Source organism: Hyperolius riggenbachi, chromosome 12 (genome assembly GCF_040937935.1).
Source record: "Hyperolius riggenbachi isolate aHypRig1 chromosome 12, aHypRig1.pri, whole genome shotgun sequence".
NCBI lineage: Eukaryota > Metazoa > Chordata > Amphibia > Anura > Hyperoliidae > Hyperolius > Hyperolius riggenbachi.
Genome location: NC_090657.1, coordinates 16,226,420 through 16,247,196, shown reverse-complemented (window position 1 = coordinate 16,247,196; position 20,777 = coordinate 16,226,420). Strand labels below are relative to the sequence as shown.

The 20,777-nt window shown below is 44.0% G+C and overlaps 1 protein-coding gene across 1 annotated transcript in view; it reads right to left on the bottom strand.

The window, feature by feature from the left end:
• The window catches only part of LOC137540900 (ABC-type organic anion transporter ABCA8-like), a 199,930-nt gene that overhangs the window by 119,241 nt on the left and 59,912 nt on the right, over positions 1-20,777 (bottom strand). Inside the window, exons 10-11 of the mRNA XM_068262083.1 lie at positions 16,652-16,820; positions 4,661-4,719 (exon numbers count right to left, since the gene is read on the bottom strand). Coding sequence (XP_068118184.1) covers positions 4,661-4,719; positions 16,652-16,820 — 228 coding nt within the window. The remainder of the gene's footprint in view (positions 1-4,660; positions 4,720-16,651; positions 16,821-20,777) is intronic.

Sequence of the window (20,777 nt, the reverse complement as noted above, 5' to 3'; positions counted from 1 at the left end):
GCACACTATATTGTTATGCTTGGATACCTTTGCATATTATCCTATATGCAGGGGGTCCATAGCATCTGCAATACCTGATAGATTGTGCTTAGGTGTTAGTTTCCAGTTGCACTATTGCTTATATTAATTGCCTGATGTCTGCATGATTCTCTGCATAAACTTAATACTAATTGTTTATGCATCCTGATCGTCAGATTCTCTGCATAAACTTAATCTTGTTTATGCGTCCTGTTTGTTTGATTCTCTGCATGATCTTAATGCTGATTGTTTGTTTGTAAGCTGTGTAACTGTTTTAGTTGCATAACTCTGTGCATGAACTTAATGTGCAACATTTATGCTGATTACAATAAATCTTTATGTTTATTCCTTTAATTCCAGTCTCAGTGTTTCTTGCATACTGACAGAGCAATCTTCCTTGCGATTCCCTTGCATTGTATACCAATGCATCAGAATCATGACACTTTTGCTGTAAATAAATAAACAGAGAGAGCATAGGCTGCACAACAGGCCAATTAGAATGTGCTGTGGTCACAAATATGTATACATATTAACACAGAAAGTTCCCTGGAAGCTGGTGTATATCCAGCAAAGCTAGTTGGGCTACCAAACTGTCCTCAGAGGCATCTCCCAGTGTCCCTGGTCAATGGTCATCCTTGCTTAGTGGCCAACTACAAAACCTTGGCTTAAGTATATCTTTTTGACATTGCACTTCATTTCCCCAATTAATGTTGTTCAGACAGTCACATTAAAGCACATCTGAAATAATTATAAAAAAAAATATTAGTTTTACTCACCTGGGGCTCCTTCCAGTCCCCCTGAACTGAATCAGATCCCTTGGTGTCTTTTGAGTCCCCACCGTTCTCCTGCTGGAAGCTCCAAAATATTGGTGACTGGAGCTCCAGTCACTCCAACTGCACATGTGCAGTCCGGCCCACTCGTGCTCCACAACCACACTCCGGTTGTCTGTTCCTTCTTTTGAGAAATACTCACAACTAGAGCTGCTAGCAGGAGAATGAAAAGCACCCAGAGGTCACCTTAGTTCAGGTGTACTTTATATCTTTAAGATCATCTAAACCGCTAGATACACTGCCTCAGGTTCATGAATTTTGCATGGAGTCACTTTGAATGATATTTTTGTTTGTTGAAGTCAGTTTATAGGTTTTATTTATTCTCTATAGGTTTTGCACAAATCATTGCTAACTTTCACTTGATTGCCAACACATTGAGCCTGATCCAATTCACTTTTTCTCCTACATTTTCTCCTAGGTGATATTCTCATCTTACAGTGGCTTGCAAAAGTATTCGGCCCCCTTGAAGTTTTCCACATTTTGTCACATTACTGCCACAAACATGCATCAATTTTATTGGAATTCCATGTGAAAGACCAACACAAAGTGGTGTACACGTGGGAAGTGGGACGAAAATCATATATGATTCCAAACATTTTTTACAAATTAATAACTGCAAAGTGGGGTGTGCGTAATTATTCAGCCCTCTGAGTCAGTACTTTGTAGAACCACCTTTTGCTGCAATTACAGCTGCTAGTCTTTTAGGGTATGTCTCTACAAGCTTTGCACAGCTAGAGACTGAAATCCTTGCCTATTCTTCTTTGCAAAACAGCTCCAGCTCAGTCAGATTAGATGGACAGAGTTTGTGAACAGCAGTTTTCAGATCTTGCCACATATTCTCTATTGGATTTAGATCTGGACTTTGACTGGGCCATTCTAACACATAGATATGTTTTGTTTTAAACCATTCCATTGTTGTCCTGGCTTTATGTTTAGGATCGTTGTCCTGCTGGAAGGTGAACATCGGCCCCAGTCTCAAGTCTTTTGCAGACTCCAAGAGGTTTTCTTCCATGTTTGCCCTGTATTTGGCTCCATCCATCTTCCCACCAACTCTGACCAGCTTCCCTGTCCCTGCTGAAGAGAAGCACCCCCCAGAGCATGATGCTGCCACCACCATATTTGACAGTGGGGATGGTGTGTTCAGAGTGATGTGCAGTGTTAGTTTTCCGCCACACATAGCGTTTTGCATTTTGGCCAAAAAGTTCAATTTTGGTCTCATCTGACCAGAGCACCTTCTTCCACATGTTTGCTGTGTCCCCCACATGGCTTGTGGCAAACTGCAAACGGGACTTATTATGCTTTCTGTTAACAATGGCTTCCTTCTTGCCACTCTTCCATAAAGGCCAACTTTGTGCAGTGCACGACCAATAGTTGTCCTATGGATAGATTCCCCCACCTGAGCTGTAGATCTCTGCAGTTCGTCCAGAGTCACCATGGGCCTCTTGACTGCATTTCTGATCAGCGCTCTCCTTGTTCGGCCTGTGAGTTTAGGTGGATGGCCTTGTCTTGGTAGGTATACAGTTGTGCCATACTCCTTCCATTTCTGAATGATCGCTTGAACAGTGCTCCGTGGGATGTTCAAGGCTTTGGAAATCTTTTTGTAGCCTAAGCCTGCTTTAAATTTCTCAATAACTTTATCCCTGATCTGTCTGGTGTGTTCTTTGGACTGCATGGTGTTGTTGCTCCCAATATTCTCTTAGACAACCTCTGAGGTCGTCACTGAGCAGCTGTATTTGTACTGACATTAAATTACACACAGGTGCACTCTATTTAGTCATTAGCACTCATCAGGCAATGTCTATGGGCAACTGACTGCACTCAGACCCTAGGGGGCAGAATAATTACGCACACCCCACTTTGCAGTTATTTATTTGTAAAAAATGTTTGGAATCATGTATGATTTTTGTTCCACTTCTCACGTGTACCACTTTGTATTGGTCTTTCCTGTGGACTTCCAATAAAATTGGTTCATGTTTGTGGCAGTAATATGACAAAATGTGGAAAACTTCAAGGGGGCCGAATACGTTTGCAAGCCACTGTATCAGTGAAATGCCTTTTAAGCCGCCAGCAAACAAGAAAATACTCGGAATCATTTACTTACATATGGTACTTTTTCAATTGCAGAATGCTGAAAGGTTCTTTAAAAAAGAAGATGAAAAATTATTGTCTAGGAGAAAACTTAGGAGAAAAAAACCTGACTAGAGTGGTCTCTTGTGGACTATGAAAGTGATGAAATAATTGATTTCAGATATCATGATATGAATGTATCTGTGGCTCTGCCTCCTACTTGGTTTTAAGAAATTGAAAAGTTTCAATATGAATTATTGAATAAAGTTAAATGAATTATCATAGAATGGTGCTATATATTTTGCTTTACACACACAACAATGCTTTGTGAACTGAGCCCATTGTATTTTATATTATATTAAAAGCTGTGTAAATGTATAGACGACAATTGTGCAACTTTACTTGGCCTATTTTTCATATACTGTAGCTATCCCCTCACAGAAATATCAGAGGATGTGATACAAATACTTAAGGCTCGTACACACGCTTGACTAAGGTTGGGGGTCGGGGGCTGCAGTACACATGCTTGACTAAGGTTGGGGTCGGGGGCTGCAGTACACATGCTTGACTAAGGTTGGGGGTCGGGGGCTGCAGTACACATGCTTGATTGTCGGATGAGGTGGTCTTCATCGGCTGCCTCAGCCGATAATCAAGCATGTGTACGGCAGCCCCCAACCCGCAAGCGATCTGCCTGGAGGATCAACTCACCTGATGGACGTCCATCTTCTTTGAAGACGCTGCTCCAACTCCCATGCATGCGCTGCTTTGTCGTCCCTTAGCCCCCTGCATAGCATTAGTACGCGCCATCAGCTATACAGCTGACATGCGTCTCTACAGGCCCTACCAGCAATGTTGCCCAAGGGGATCAGGTCACGATCCCTGAGGGATGACACATATCAAGGGCACCTTAAGGCCCGGTTCACATTAGCGTTTTTTTGCAGATCGGAGCCGGAACGTATACTGTACAAACGGAACGGATGTGAAAGGATCCAATGTTAACCTATGGATCCATTCACATGCGTCCGTTTGTACGGATACGTTCCGTATGTTGCGGTCCCCGGATCTAAAAATTGCTGCAGGCCCTAATTTTCCGGACCATTCTACCTAGCGGAATGGATCCGGATAAAAAAATGCTGCAGCATTGGGGCAATGTAAAACGGAACATTTCTTCACACTAGTGAAGAAACAGACCGTTCCACGGGGATGGGAGCATGTGCCGACGCAAACCAGAGCGACGGGAGGGTGAGGGAGAGTGCAGCAGCCGGGCGGGTGGGTGAGGGAGGGTTTATACATACCTAATCTTCTGTAGCAGCCGGTGGTAGAGGCTTCTGTCTTCTTCTGCATCATGTGACTAGTCACATGGCGCGCTGTGTAGTCACAGCAGACGAAGAGGAAGCCTCTACCGCTGGCTGCTACAGAAGATTAGGTATGCATTTGCTGGTGAAATTGAGTGAAAATGGCTCCGATCAATCATCGATCAGATCTGTTTTCACTTTCCATTTTTAATGTGAACCGGCCGTCCGGATCCGATGGAGCGGAGACTGGACAGAGCCATCTGGATCCAATGAAGCGGAGACTGGATCCACTCACCGGATCCTTTTGGCTCGATACGCTAATTTGAACCGAGCCTAAGACAGAACATCCTGTCTAACGACCACCAACAACCACCAATCACATATTCCCAAAAGAGGTGCATGCACACATTCAAGTAACAAAACAAATTACAACAGTAAAGATATCGTCACCTCGTAGTGCCTCTGTCTGCTCATCTTTGCTACCATAGATCTTCTTAATATTGAGAATCCTGCATGGAGAGATGGGATTACATCACTTTAACAAACTCGAAAAAAGACCTACAAACTGCAAACATTTCCAGGAAGGCTGTCCATTATTCCTTTTGTGTTCTAGAATGTAGGTTTTCAGCCAGCCTTACCTGGACCAAGGGGGTACTTGGGCTTGAAGTAGTTAAAGTATAACAAATCTGGAGATTTAGAAAATAATAACCCTATATAAACTACACCAAATTAGTATTTTAGGTAATTAAATGCAATAGTAAATACCTGCAAACTGTTTAGAAACAATTACTTCTAAATAAATATGTTTCAAAAGGAACTTGAGATAATCTCTACTATTTCAAGAGGGTACTCAGTGAGCACCGACATTCAGAAGGGGTAAATACAAAAATTATGCTGAGGAACAAAATGTCTGCACTTTTACTGAGTTACTTCTTCATTACCGGTACTTATATGTAGGGGTGATCACAGATATGCAAATTCTTCCAAGTCGATGCAAATGTATGCACATTTTTACACAAATGTATGCAGGTTGAAAATGGACCAATCATTTTCAACTTGGGTTTAAATTGATTGGTCCAATTTCAAACTGCATACATTTGCAAAAAAAATTGCTTAATATCGGAAGCATTTGCATCTCACTGATCATCCCTACTAATAAGACACTTAAAACAGGGGTGAAGGCGCAAAGTGCATAAAAGATAGGCTAATAAAACTGTTGATTTTATAAACAGAGGTAATGTTACATCTCTTGAAGAGTTTGGACCGGTCTAATGGAAAAAGGTATTTTATTTGAGCACATAAAATTGACAAGCGTTTCATGGGTGCTTGTCCGCTTCCTCAGGTCAGTGATAAACCAGGTGCCTTAAAGTGGACCTGAACTCAGAGTGTCCTCTCTGCTTAAAAAATATGCAACAGCATAACAACTGTTAAACAAAAAAGCATTTCTTTGTTACAGCTGAAACGAATCCTAAAATATAACTGGACTGTTTCTACTTCCTGATTCATGGAAGCAGACATATTGTTAACATCCTGTACTTTCAAATAAGCTTATCTGCCGTGGCAGTTCTGTGACACAGGGGGGAGGTCAAATTACAATCACAGTCAGCTTGTGATTAGACACAAATTAGGGGGAATTAAACAGGCTAAACTCTCAAAATACATACAGGGTGCATTTCTCTCTGTTTTCCTTCAGTCCTGTGCAAGAGTTCAAGTCCACTTTAACCACTTAAAGCGGATCCGGGATGAAAAACTAACTATAACAAGTAACTTGTCTATATATCTTATCTAAAGTTTAGATAGTTTACACAGCAAATCTGGCTGCAAACAGCTTTAATATAATATGATTATGTCTTCCTGTGATACAATGACAGCAGCCATGTTTGTAAACATTACACAGAGGCAAGCTTATCTGTATCTTGAGCACTCAGCCTGTGAAAAAAACCCTAATCCCCCTCTGCCTCTGAAATCAATGGCTAGTAACACCTCCCCCTCCTCCTGCCCAGACTGAGCTCCCATGAGCCCTTGCTACTGCCAAGGCTCTCTGGAGAAGCTGTGGGTGTGGCTTGTTTAGTTTATAGGGAATTAGAGTATTAAAACAAAAACAAAAAAGTAATTGGCTTGAGGAATGCCCTATAAACAATAGGAAAGGAACACAATTATGCAATGAGTAAAAGTTCACCTCGGATCTACTTTAAGGTCCCCAGGCTTAACCCCCCCCCCCCCCCCCCCCCCGTAATGACCAGGCTCTTTTTTGCTCAGCTGGGGTGTGCTGTTTATTCAGCCTCCTGCAAAGCCCAGCTATGGAGCCCAGCGATCGGACTCACCTCCTTGTTTTGTTCATAAGGGGACATGCCGCCGGAGGTGTCCGATCGCTTTGGCATTTTTTTTTTATTCAGGCTCCCTCCTCCCTCCCCTCCCCTCCTCCCTCCCCTTCCCTCCTCCCCTCCGTGTTCTATATGGACAGGACGGCGATCCATCCGGTTCCGCCTCTTGTAGGCATCAGCCTGGTAAAATTGGTCTGTGATCTTTCATTAATCTTTCAAGCGTGTACACAGCTTTAAGGTTCATACACACCTACCAACTATCTACCAAACTTGTCTGTCAAGCGCGTACGTTAAAAAGGGGCGCTGGGAAAAAAGGGCGCCGGGTTTTTAACGATAAGCATGGATAACGTTTAAAAATGTATTGTACTGTATTTCGTTTAAAATTAATGTTTTTTAAAGTTATAAATCATTAAATAATGTGCATTAAATCGGCAATTGTAAAAACGTTAATCTTTCGTTTAAATACTGAAACGTATAATAACGTTAAAAAAAAAAATTACTAAGTAACCCTCCCTGTACCTACCCCTAACCCCTAGACCCCCCTGTTGATGCCTAAACCTAAGACCCCCCCTGTTGGTGCCTAAGTAACCCTCCCTGTACCTACCCCTAACCCCTAGACCCCCCTGTTAGTGCCTAAACCTAAGACCCCCCTGTTGGTGCCTAAACCTAAGACCCCCCTGTTGGTGCCTAAACCTAAGACCCCCCTGTTGGTGCCTAAACCTAAGACCCCCCTGTTGGTGCCTAAACCTAAGACCCCCCTGTTGGTGCCTAAACCTAAGACCCCCCTGTTGGTGCCTAAACCTAAGACCCCCCTTTTGGTGCCTAAACCTAAGACCCCCTGTTGGTGCCTAAACCTAAGACCCCCCCTGTTGGTGCCTAAACCTAAGACCCCCCTGTTGGTGCCTAAATCTAAGACCCCCCCCTGTTGGTTTTTTCGTTTAAAAATAATGTAAAAAAAAAAATGTACTGTTTTTCGTTTAAAAATAATGTTTGAAAAAAAATATTGTACTGTTTTTCGTTTAAAAATAATATTTAAAAATGTATAAATCATTAAATAATGTGTAATCATGAGAAGCAGTAATAAAACATTAAGTCTCCGGGCGCCGCTTTTAAAACGTTATTTTTCACCGGCGCCCTTTTTTCCTATCGGGCGCCCATTAAACGATATTTATTATAGGAGTGAATGGCGGCGCCCTATTTGTCCACTAGCCTCAGGCGCCCGAATTTACTGTTTCCCTGTCAAGCCCCATACAAATTTTGTTGTGAAACAAGTTGAAAAAACTAAAAAAAAAACAACAATTTTGCTATTGTTCAAACAGCTGATAAGACTGATAAGAAGTCAATCCAACTGTTGGACTGACTTCTTATCAGCTTTTTGAACAATAGCAAAATACTTTTTTTAGTTGTTTCAACTTGTTTCACAACAAAAGCTGTATGTCAATTGTTCTGCATAAAAGCGTTGAGCGGGTGAATGGGGCTTAACAGACAAGTTTGGCAGATAGTTGGACAGATAGTTGGTAGGTGTGTATGAACCTTTAGGCACTCTTCCACTTAGAGGTGGTTTTTTTACAGTTAACAAAGGTGGCACCTTTCACTAGTGTTGGGCGAACAGTGTTCGCCACTGTTCGGGTTCTGCAGAACATCACCCTGTTCGGGTGATGTTCGAGTTCGACCGAACACCTGATGGTGTTCAGCCAAACCGTTCGGCCACATGGCCGAACTAAGAGCGCGTGGCCGAACGTTCGGCTAGCGCTGTGTTATGATCATGTCTGCAGCGTTTACTGCTGGCTGCAGTGGTATTGTAACCCAAGCAGTTCTGATGTCATTACATGCATTTTCTTGCATAGTTTGGTTTGCACTTAAACTAGTTGCTGATTCCATCTGCAGTCACTCTGAAATTAATGACAGTTTAACATGCTCTTGTGTAAACAAACATTGTCTGCTGCAGTGGAGGGGCAGTCCCTTTCCTGCAGGCTGCATATCATTGTCTGCCTTTTCCTGCTATCAGCCTGTGATTAATTACCATTCACTTGTGTGGGAATCTGCAGGTCTGCTCCCATTGGATGACCTCAGTATAAAGAACTGCTTCCTGCAATGTCTCATGGGCTACCATAGTCTCAGATTCTATCTGTTACTCTGCTCGTGCCCCACCTCGTTCCTGGTCCGTGTGGACTGCGCTGACTCCTGCGAAGGGGTCAGCGAGTCCTCCTAGTTCTGCTCTTGTTCTAGAAGTTGTTACTTGCTTGTCTTGTGTCATATATTGGTTCATCGCCAATATATACGCATACTTGCGCATTTTGTTATTTTCCTTGAATTCGTGTTACGTTGATACATCAGTGTCGCTGATATATACGTACACGAACTGTTTATATCCTGTGTTCCGTTAGTCAGCGTTCCAGCACGCTGAGCTAGTTATCCTGTTCCTGGTCCTGTTTGTGGATTGCGTTCATCTCTGCGAAGAGATAGCGAATCCTTCTGAGTCCTGTTCCCTGTATTACTCCAGTCTTAGTCCGAGTTCCTGCTTATGTCATATATTGGTTCATTGCCGATATATACATATGTTAGTCAGACGTTACGAATAGTTTCATTGATAGCTGTAATTGTAATACGCTAGGAAATCATACTTATTGTATATTTATCTGTGTTACGTTCATCTATCTTGATCCTGCTATCTTCTGACTATCCTGTCCTGTCTTTGTGAGGCACGCCATCGCCGCAACGCATTGGCTGCCTCATTCCAGTCTGTCTGGTTTTGGACGCTTGCTGTCGCTAAGTAGCCGCTAGCTAGCAAGCGTTCATTCTGTCTACTTGTTCTGATCTCCTCAGTCCTGGTTTATGCGCTCAGCGCTACTTTGCGCTGAGACGTTATTACGAAAGTGTTGTTTGTGGCTGTTCGGATCTGCACCGGCTCTGTGCACCACAATCTCCTATTGGAGTCAGTCCTCTCCTCCACTAAACTGGGGATATCCTGATCCCTTGTGCTGGTGTGTGTACCTCCTTCACGTCAGCTTATGTGTTGTATGCTGACTGTGGAGATTACACCTCCAAGCTTAACATTATGGTAGCCCCATTACCAATCCCCATTGTGGGGGGGGGGGGTTCCCAGCAAAAATGACACTGTTTGTTATGGTTCTTGTTCCTTTAAGAAATTTGAGAAGCTCAATTCTGAAACAGAAAATGAGTTTTTTTCTGAATGTACCAGGTTCCTGGCCAATCCCAAGCTCCAGGCTACTCCTGTTTCAACGTGGGCCCCCCAGCTAGTTTATGTTTTATTTAAGGGAAATTTGTTCCAGTGGGCCTACGATGTCTTGGATCATACCAATTTAAAAGAAAGACCACTGGAATTTCTAGCGTTTGTGATCCATAACTGGCTGCGCAAAACCGATTTGCCTAGCCCTTTTGATAAGCTCCTGGCAGCTTGTCAATCAGCTGCTCCTTCTACTGCCTACAAAAATAATCAGCAAGCAGATAATTGTTCTGATAACTTTTCTTCTGCTAAGGCAGCAGGGTCTAAAGCCAAACGTAAACGCTCCAAAAGAAAAGCGTTACAATCAGCGGAGTCGTTGCCCTTGGCGACTGCGCATCAGATCTGTAATGAGACTCCGCCAGTAGCAGATAATGAAATTCAGTCACCATTCAGGGGAGTCAAATGGACCTATGAAACTACTAATGAACTTTCATTGCTAGCCAGGGAAAATAAAAGTTCTTGTTTAAATGAATTATCTGAATATGATTATGAAGATATATTACAGAGTATTGAACAGATCAATTTATTCGTGCAGCAAGGGAAATTTGCATACACTACAGTTCAACACTTGCTACAGGTATTGGAGATCCTTAGGAATAAGAAATCGGCCAATCACCTGCTAAATAACCCAATGTATGTTTCTGCCACTAACACATTTGCAAACTATGATCAGCCGGAATGCTCAGCTGTTAAATATGCATGGGATCCTCCATTTGAGAAAGGAGAGATGGAAGCCCTGGTCTATGAATGGAAGAAAGATGCAAGTTCATTTTGTCAGTTTTACAGTGCAAAGAGTGAATTAGTATTGAATGCATGCATTAAGTCTGCCTATAACCTAATAAAAACTGGTGTGTGTGGGTATGACTTTGTGGCTCCATTGATCGATGTGTGGAGAATGATTCTGGACGATTTTTATGCGATTCAATCAGTTGATACCAGGGAAGACACACTGTCAAGTGGAGATTGTTCCACTTCCTCAGTTCCTGAGGACTCGCGTGCTTCAGCACCTTTGGCTGATTCAGCGAGTGATTCAGAGCTCCTTTTGTGTGAAATTGAAGTTCCTGTAATTCCACCCTGTACCATGGATAACTCAGTGTTACTTCCCAGTAAGACAGAAATTACTAATACTTCCTTAATCTTGCCATGCACAAATTTCTCAGCAGAGGACCCAGAAGTTCTGCTGACTTCTGAGTCCAGCCTAGCCAGTACTCATGAGTCTTTGTTCAGTGAAACAGACACCAGAAAAATCTTGCCTGTCTCTGCAAACACTTCTGCAGAAATTACCTGTGTTAATAAAGTTCAACTCCTGTCTGATCCAGCAGATGCCGAGTCCCAGCAATCCTGTCCAGAAATCTCAGAACCCCAGCATCTGAATTTTCCAATTTCACAATTGAATGGTGATTTAGATGCGCAAACATTGTGTTTTGATCTTCCTGTTTCTACACCTCACTCTAGTCTCATGAATAACTCAGAGCGTCTGCTATGTGAGTCCGAAATCGCAGAATTATTACCGTGTTCAGAAAATGTTCCAGTGAACTTGCCCTGTACCATGAATTGTGCAGTAGATCTCTCCAATGAAACTCAGGTCACAGAATCATTATGCTGTCCAGCAGGTGCTTCCATGGTTTTGCCCTGCAGTGTGGACTGTTCGGTGATCCTGTCCAGTGAAGCTGTGGTCACAGAGTCTTATGCTTCACCCAGTACTTTGGATACTTCAAACCCTCTAGCAGAACAGTCTGAGGCACTGCTTACCTCAGTTGGTGTTGCAGTAATATTCACTTGTCTAGCAGCTGTTTTGGAATTACAGTCTGCTCTAATAAAACTTGATGAATTTCTGCCCAGCGAAGCAGAAGCCATTGAAATATTGTCCTCGTCAGCAAGTGTGTTAGATACCTTGCCCTGTACACAGTCTGATTTAACCAATGTTGTTGAGTCCCTCTCCAGTGTTGTAAGGGCTCTTTCACATCAGAGCTTGCGTTGGAGAACGCTCAAAGCATACGTTTTGTTGTATGCCTTTTACTGCGTTTTGATATGCGTTGCACTGCAGTGAGTGTGCGTTTTTAATCCGTTTTCAATGCGTTACTGCACATAGAAAAACGCAGGTAATTTTTTTTTCTTTTAGTTGTCAACTTTCAACATTGTTCCTCTGTTGCATTCTGGGACTGATTGCCTGCGTTAACGGATTAAAAACGCGCATAGTGTGCGTTTTACATTGACTAACATTGTAACGCATAAAGCTAGCGTTGGCCAAAAAACTGCGCCTGGGTGCAGTGGAACGCAACGCACAAAAAGGCTGCGTTATATGTGAAAGCTAAAATGAAAGTCTATGGACTTTCATTTCACCTTGGGTAACGCAAACTTTATCCTTTGCGTTGAAACGCAGAAAATCTGCCCTAATGTGAAAGAGCCCTAACAGCCGAGGAACTCCAGCCCTGTCCTCTGAATGTTTCAAAAGTCTTGCCCTGTAACATGGATAATTCTGACTCGCTGGAAAAAATAATAGAAATCTCAGAATTTCAGTCCGGGTTAATGAGTGTTTCTGAAACCCAGCCCTGTATCCTGGAAAATTCTGGTTCTCTGGCCGGTGTGGCAGAAGTTCCTGAGTCCCCTTCCTGTCCAGTAAGTTACTCAGTTTTGCCTAGTTCAGTGGGGATTGCTGCACTACTGACTTGTTTTGCAGCCCTTCATGAGCTCCAATCCAGTGTATTTGATGAGTCTCTGTCTAGTCCAGAAGAAGTTATGGGAACCCTGTCTAGTTCGGTGCATACATCAGAAGATTTGTCCTGTCTTGTAAATGCCCCTGAACATGATTTGTTAATAACTTTGCTGGAATCAGAGACATCTAAGTCTGATCCTGCATTTTTTAGTGAGAATCCAGTAACTGTGAAGTCTAGTCATGATGATTTTCTTTTGCCCAGTCCTGGTTTCGGTCCTACCTTGACTGACTTTGAGGTTTGCAGTTCCTTGACATACCCAGAAGTCTCTCTTGTGCCGGTGTGCCCAGATGTGCTTCGTATGCCAGAGTGCCCAAGTGTGTCTGTGTTAGCGTGCTCACACGCTTCCCTAGTGGAGACATGTTCTGATGTTGCCGGTTGGCCTGCATGCCCGGAGATGGTTCTGGTCCCTAAAAACCCTGATCTTGATGTTTGTCCTTGTGACCCTGACTCTAGAGTTGCCCTGGGTTCCATAGGGGTTCTTGATGGTTCTCCATGTGAGCCTAAGGGGCGTTCTGACCTGTGGGGATCTCTTTGGAGCTTCCAAGTGTTCTGGGAGATCTCTGAGGAAACTTGTCCTGGTACCTTGGACTGGTTCAACGGTGGGTTTTGTGTTGGTGGGGACAGTTCCGGTGGGCATTGCAAAGGCTTTGGCGTTTTTGGACAGTCCCGGGAAGGCGGTGGGTATCGCTCAGAGAGTTTCTTGGGGTTTTTTTCTGGAAGTCGTGGTTCTGATGGGTATCACACTGAGGCTTGTGGTGCTGACGGGCATGGTTCTGTAGGTTCTGGTTCTGATGGGTCCAGTCTTGTGGGGACTGATTCTGGAATTTGGTCTTGCCGGGCTGTCCCGGTCATCATGAATTATCAGTCAGATTGTTTTGTTGGGAATTTCAGTTTCGAAAAGCGTCTGGTATCCGCTTTTAAGGGGGGGGGGGGTAATGTTATGATCATGTCTGCAGCGTTTACTGCTGGCTGCAGTGGTATTGTAACCCAAGCAGTTCTGATGTCATTACATGCATTTTCTTGCATAGTTTGGTTTGCACTTAAACTAGTTGCTGATTCCTTCTGCAGTCACTCTGAAATTAATGACAGTTTAACATGCTCTTGTGTAAACAAACATTGTCTGCTGCAGTGGAGGGGCAGTCCCTTTCCTGCAGGCTGCATATCATTGTCTGCCTTTTCCTGCTATCAGCCTGTGATTAATTACCATTCACTTGTGTGGGAATCTGCAGGTCTGCTCCCATTGGATGACCTCAGTATAAAGAACTGCTTCCTGCAATGTCTCATGGGCTACCATAGTCTCAGATTCTATCTGTTACTCTGCTCGTGCCCCACCTCGTTCCTGGTCCGTGTGGACTGCGCTGACTCCTGCGAAGGGGTCAGCGAGTCCTCCTAGTTCTGCTCTTGTTCTAGCAGTTGTTACTTGCTTGTCTTGTGTCATATATTGGTTCATCGCCAATATATACGCATACTTGCGCATTTTGTTATTTTCCTTGAATTCGTGTTACGTTGATACATCAGTGTCGCTGATATATACGTACACAAACTGTTTATATCCTGTGTTCCGTTAGTCAGCGTTCCAGCACGCTGAGCTAGTTATCCTGTTCCTGGTCCTGTTTGTGGATTGCGTTCATCTCTGCGAAGAGATAGCGAATCCTTCTGAGTCCTGTTCCCTGTATTACTCCAGTCTTAGTCCGAGTTCCTGCTTATGTCATATATTGGTTCATTGCCGATATATACATATGTTAGTCAGACGTTACGAATAGTTTCATTGATAGCTGTAATTGTAATACGCTAGGAAATCATACTTATTGTATATTTATCTGTGTTACGTTCATCTATCTTGATCCTGCTATCTTCTGACTATCCTGTCCTGTCTTTGTGAGGCACGCCATCGCCGCAACGCATTGGCTGCCTCATTCCAGTCTGTCTGGTTTTGGACGCTTGCTGTCGCTAAGTAGCCGCTAGCTAGCAAGCGTTCATTCTGTCTACTTGTTCTGATCTCCTCAGTCCTGGTTTATGCGCTCAGCGCTACTTTGCGCTGAGACGTTATTACGAAAGTGTTGTTTGTGGCTGTTCGGATCTGCACCGGCTCTGTGCACCACAATCTCCTATTGGAGTCAGTCCTCTCCTCCACTAAACTGGGGATATCCTGATCCCTTGTGCTGGTGTGTGTACCTCCTTCACGTCAGCTTATGTGTTGTATGCTGACTGTGGAGATTACACCTCCAAGCTTAACACGCTGTGATTGGCCGAACGGGTCACGTGGTTCGGACCCAAACGCGCTCTGATTGGCCGAACGGGTCATGTGGTTTGGGTAATTAAATACCCGATCCACGTCATTTCTCCACCATTTGTCTGTGGGTTTAGCTTTGGGTAGGCAGGCAGGGTAGTTCTCTCTCCAGCCAGGCTAGCCAGGGTCCCCCGGTCATTGTGTCGCTCACCCACACTATATAGCATTGTGTTTACTGCCACTCTGTGTACATCGCTCACCCACCACTGTATAGCATTGTGTTTACTGCCACTCTGTGTCTCTGCTGGGAAGAGTAGTACTCCGCTCACCCGCCACTGTATAGCATTGTGCTCTGTGTCGCTGCTGGGAACAGTAGTACACCGCTCACCCACCACTGTATAGCATTGTGCTCTGTGTCGCTGCTGGGAACAGTAGTACACCACTCACCCACCACTGTATAGCATTGTGCTCTGTGTCTCTGCTGGGAACAGTAGTACACCGCTCACCCACCACTGTATAGCATTGTGCTCTGTGTCGCTGCTGGGAACAGTAGTACACCGCTCACCCACCACTGTATAGCATTGTGCTCTGTGTCGCTGCTGGGAATAGTAGTACACCGCTCACCCACCACTGTATAGCATTGTGCTCTGTGTCGCTGCTGGGAATAGTAGTACACCGCTCACCCACACTATATAGCATTGTGTTTACTGCCACTCTGTGTACACCGCTCACCCACCACTGTATAGCATTGTGTTTACTGCCACTCTGTGTCTCTGCTGGGAACAGTAGTACACCGCTCACCCGCCACTGTATAGCATTGTGCTCTGTGTCGTTGCTGGGAACAGTAGTACACCACTCACCCACCACTGTATAGCATTGTGCTCTGTGTCGCTGCTGGGAACAGTAGTACACCGCTCACCCACCACTGTATAGCATTGTGTTTACTGCCACTCTGTGTCTCTGCTGGGAACAGTAGTACACCGCTCACCCACCACTGTATAGCATTGTGCTCTGTGTCGCTGCTGGGAATAGTAGTACACCGCTCACCCACCACTGTATAGCATTGTGCTCTGTGTCGCTGCTGGGAATAGTAGTACACCGCTCACCCACCACTGTATAGCATTGTGCTTTGTGTCGCTGCTGGGAATAGTAGTACACCGCTCACCCACCACTGTATAGCATTGTGCTCTGTGTTGCTGCTGGGAACAGTAGTACACCGCTCACCCACCACTGTATAGCATTGTCCTCTGTGTCGCTGCTGGGAATAGTAGTACACCGCTCACCCACCACTGTACAATCAATTTTCTCAAAAACTATAAGCTCTTTTTCAAATATTTTTTTTCCTCTTGTACCCACTCCCAAGGTGCACATACCCTGCAAATTTGGGGTATGTAGCATGTAAGGAAGCTTTACAAAGCACGAAAGTTCGGGTCCCCATTGACTTCCATTATGTTCGGAGTTCGGCGCGAACACCCGAACATCGCGGCCATGTTCGGCGAACGTTCGCGAACCCGAACATCCAGGTGTTCGCCCAACACTACCTTTCACAACAGTTGTTTATCTGCTTAATTAAATTATTTTGTGGCTGGAGTGAGTGGATTACTAATATATATATATACATACATACAAACAGCAGCACATTCCATAGTCACAAAACCTTTGTGTAGTGTGTGAATAAAGAGGACCTGTAATTTAGGAAGTGTCATGGCATGGCCTTTGATTGGCTATGTTGTTATTACACTCCTATTTTACTTCACTACTCTACTGTTATTAGTCCTAAAATTCGGCTTCACACTTTCCAAATTCCAACTCCACGTCCTGTTATCTCTCCGGAGAACAGTCATCAAAGTTTAGTAACAGAATACTTATATGGCCACTTTCACAAAGGGAAATGGTGGTGTCACTACATATACTGAGTTATACCTGATGGCTTCTTTACCCAGTAAGTCATTGGGAACCTTTTCCATATATTCCTCAGAGTTTTGCTCTACTTTCCCTTTGTCGTCTGATGGTACGGGGGTTCTGTTCTGCTTCTTCACCCAGAAGGAAGGCTTCAGGAAAAACAGCGGTTCATGCCTCAATCCGTTTTTATCTGAAGAATGAAAAGACGTTCAAAGACTATCATGAGTTAGTCTTAAAAGACAGCAATGTTGTACAGAGTTTTCAAAATCAAAATACAAGTACAATAAAGATAGTTCGTCAAGCTCTGCTCTTACAGTATTGACTAGTTACTGATTTACCATTTGTCTTCTACTTTTTGTTTCATGTAATGGTTTTCTGATGCATTTTATTGGTCTGGTCTCATTTCTGTACCATGTCTGCCTTCTCAAGAATGCAGTTTTTCTGCTACAACAGACAGCTGCTGTCCATATTCTTCTACCAATTCAAAGGTACAGGAGGAAATAAGGTTGTATATTAGTGATCCAAAAAATGGGTGCTTGCTTTACCATGCCGTCAGATTTGCAGGGCCCCCGGGGGGGGGGGGGGGGTATTATCAGGGAAGATATCCACACTCCTAGATTTAGGTGGGTAACATGGAAAGCTAAAAGAACACTTGAACTGAAAGTGCTATAGTGGCTGTTTATATTGCTTATAAACCATTTCAGCTGCCTGGTAGTCCTGCTAATCTCTTTGGCTGCAGTAGTATCTGGATTAGACACCTAAAACATGTATCCAGCTTGCAACTGAATTCTGACTAGATTAAGTCAGACTTTAATCAAAAATATCTGATCTGCATGCTCGTTCAGGGTATATGGCTAAAAGTATTGAGGCAGAGGATCAGCAGAACAGGCAGGCAACTGGCATTGTTTAAAAATAAATAAATATGGAAGCTTTCATATCTCTCTCAGTTCAGATGTCCTTGAAAGAAGGAATTGGAAAACAGGTGGCAAGAAATCATCAGAAAGCACAGCCATAGCAAAGAAATAATAAATAATAATAATCCGAATATTTGTATAGCGCTTTTCTCCTGTCAAACTCAAAGCACTCGAGAGCTGCAGCCACTGGAACACAGTGCCCTTAACCAGTACACTATCCAAAGAAGGAGTATACACACTATCAGTGAAAAATGACTGGCTGCCAGGCACCTAACTGCACCCCAGGCAGAGACCACTTTACTCTCCACTAGTGATGGTCATATCTAGGAGAGCTCATGGAGAAGCATGTGATCAGTTTGGTCAGGTGATGGATATGCAAGTCTCTGATTTGGTACTCACGATCATTTGCTAAAGCAGGATGTAATCACAGCAAATAAGAGCCTTGCAAATCTATCAGCTGATCAAACAAATCACTTTCTTCTCCATGCGTTCTCTTAGACATGACCATCACTATTCTGAACAAGCCAGACACCTTGGTCCAGACCAGCATTTCTTAACGTTGATCCTCAACTATTCTATAATAGGTCAAATCTTCAGATTTTCCAGTAGAAAAGAAACAGCTGTCAACATGATTGTGAAATCAATACCAATTCACATTTGCCCAGTAGGAGTTAGCCTTAAAACATGATCAGCTTGGGTCACACAAGGGCTGTAGTTAAAGGACAACTGAAGCGAGAGGGCTATGGAGGCTGCCAAATTTATTTCCTTTTAAGCAGCAGTACTAGTTGCCTGGCTGTCCTGCTGATCCTCTGTCTCTAATACTTTTACCCATAGACCCTGAACAAGCATGCAGCATGTCAGGTGGTTCTGACAAGTTAGCTGCATGCTTGTTTCTGGTGTTATTCAGACACTTCTGCAGACAAATAGACCAGCAGGGCTGCCAGACAACTGATATTGTTTAAAAGGAAGTAAAGATGGCAGCCTCTGTATACCTCTTACTTCAGTTGGCCTTTAACAACCTTTGTTACAAAGTGGGAGGTCCAAAGCTTGCCCTTTTCATCTGCTCCTCAAAACTCCTTTTCCTTGCTCACAAACCTTTCACCAAAGTACTTGTTTATGGAACAATGCAGTTCTGTGTCTACAGCCCAACAAAAGTTTGGAAAAACCCTGCCATTAAAAATATCTCAAATATACTGGATGTGCATGTTTCTTTACAACAGACCAGGGCTGGGTAAACTTTGCTTGGCCCAGGCCACGTGCTGCAGATTGTGGGTCACATTAAAACCTAACTCCTCCCCTCCTCCCTCCCTGCTGAGTCATGAGCAGGCAGAAACAGGTGGACTTAAAACTCACTCCATCACCACATCCAGCATTGCGTCTCCATGGCAACAGGGTGTCACATGACATGACGTTGGGACGTGCCAGCGTATTACACGCTGGCAGACATACAATGGAGAAGTAAGAGCTGACTTGGGCTGTTGCTGCTGGGATTTTGTTGGTGGGGGTCTTATGTCTCTGATGTACATTTTGTTGCACTGTAAACTATTTTTTCCTGACGAAGCCTTTCAAGGTGAAACATGTCAAAACTGGTGTCACTGTATATATTTGCACACTCTTATGTTATTCCCACAGTATAGTGAGCAGTAGACTTTGTAAAGGGACTTGGTGTGTCCAATTGGAGCAGTGATTCTTCACCCATTGGTTACACTGGCCCACTGACCTACATCTGTCACTGCTCAGCCCTACATGTGTGTGAGATAGCTGCACCCCTCCGTACGAATGACATATTAGGGAAGTGGGGGATCAGCGAGAACCCAAGCACACCTGTAGGGCATGTGAGCCTCCCACATGTACTCATGTGGGGAGGTCTATTCACATGTCCTGTATATTATGTGTTGTGTAACATACAACTATTGACCTCTAGTAAAAAAAAAAAAACGGAGGAAATCCACCTGCTGGCCAAGCAGCAGTAACCCTGTGTTATCACTCCCAATGGAAACCTGCAGCAAGTCTTTACTGTGAGCAGCAGCACCTGATTACTGCTGCTTGGCCAGCAAGTGGATTTCCTCTTCACTAGCTCCCAGTCCGACACTGTTCTTATTTATAAAGTGAGACAAGTGATTATTAGTGAAGCGCTATGCGTCTTACTTCTGAAAAAGTCAGAACTTTTAATAATGGTAGAATGAAATCAAGTATCCACTATCCGCAAGCTTTATCCACACTTGGCAGTTCAATCAAGAAACACAGCTGTAAGTGTATTTGCAACAACAGCTTATTTTGAAAGAATTTACCTTATAGGAAAGCGGATATGAACAGGTACCTTTAACCGCTCTGGCGGTGCTTTTCTGTCTGGAATTAGGAGTCAAAAGCGGTACTTTTTTTTCAAGAATTTTAGGCCTCCAATTCTTAAGTCATAACTCATTAAATTATGCCAGAATGAAGGCCTGGTAGACATTCTGCATATTAATAAAAGACTAACACAAAATTGTTGAAATAATTACATTTATGAATAAACCTAAAAAAATGTGAAACTGTAAAAATAAGGCAGGCAGTGAGTAATCAAAATCCAGGCAGAGGTTGGTGCAGGCAGCAGGCAGAGAGTAGTCAAAATCCAGGCAGAGGTCGGTGCAGGCGGCAGGCAGAGAGCAGTCAAATCCAGGCAGACGTTGGAGTACGCGACAGGCAGAGAGTAGTCAAAATCCAGGCAGACGTCAGAGTAGGCGACAGGCAGAGTGTAGTCAAAATACAGGCAGAAGTCAGAGTAGGCGACAGGCAGAGTGTAGTCAAAATACAGGCAGAAGTCAGAAGTCAGTGCAGGCAGCAGGCAGAGAGTAGTCAAAAATCCAGGCGGAGGTCGGTGCAGGCAGAGAGTAGTCAAACTCCAGGCAGAGGTCGGAAGAGGGGCCGCAGGCAGAGAGTAGTCAAAATCCAGGCAGACGTCAGAGTAGGCGACAGGCAGAGTGTAGTCAAAATACAGGCAGAAGTCAGTGCAGGAAGCAGGCAGAGAGTAGTCAAACTCCAGGCAGAGGTCGGAGCAGGCGGCAGGCAGAGAGTAGTCAAAATCCAGGCAGATGTTGGAGTACGCGACAGGCAGAGAGTAGTCAAAATCCAGGCAGACGTCGGAGTAGGCGACAGGCAGAGAGTAGTCAAAATACAGGCAGAAGTCAGTGCATATGTATGTGTGTGTGTGTGTGTGTGTGTGTGTGTGTGTGTGTGTGTGTGTGTGTGTGTGT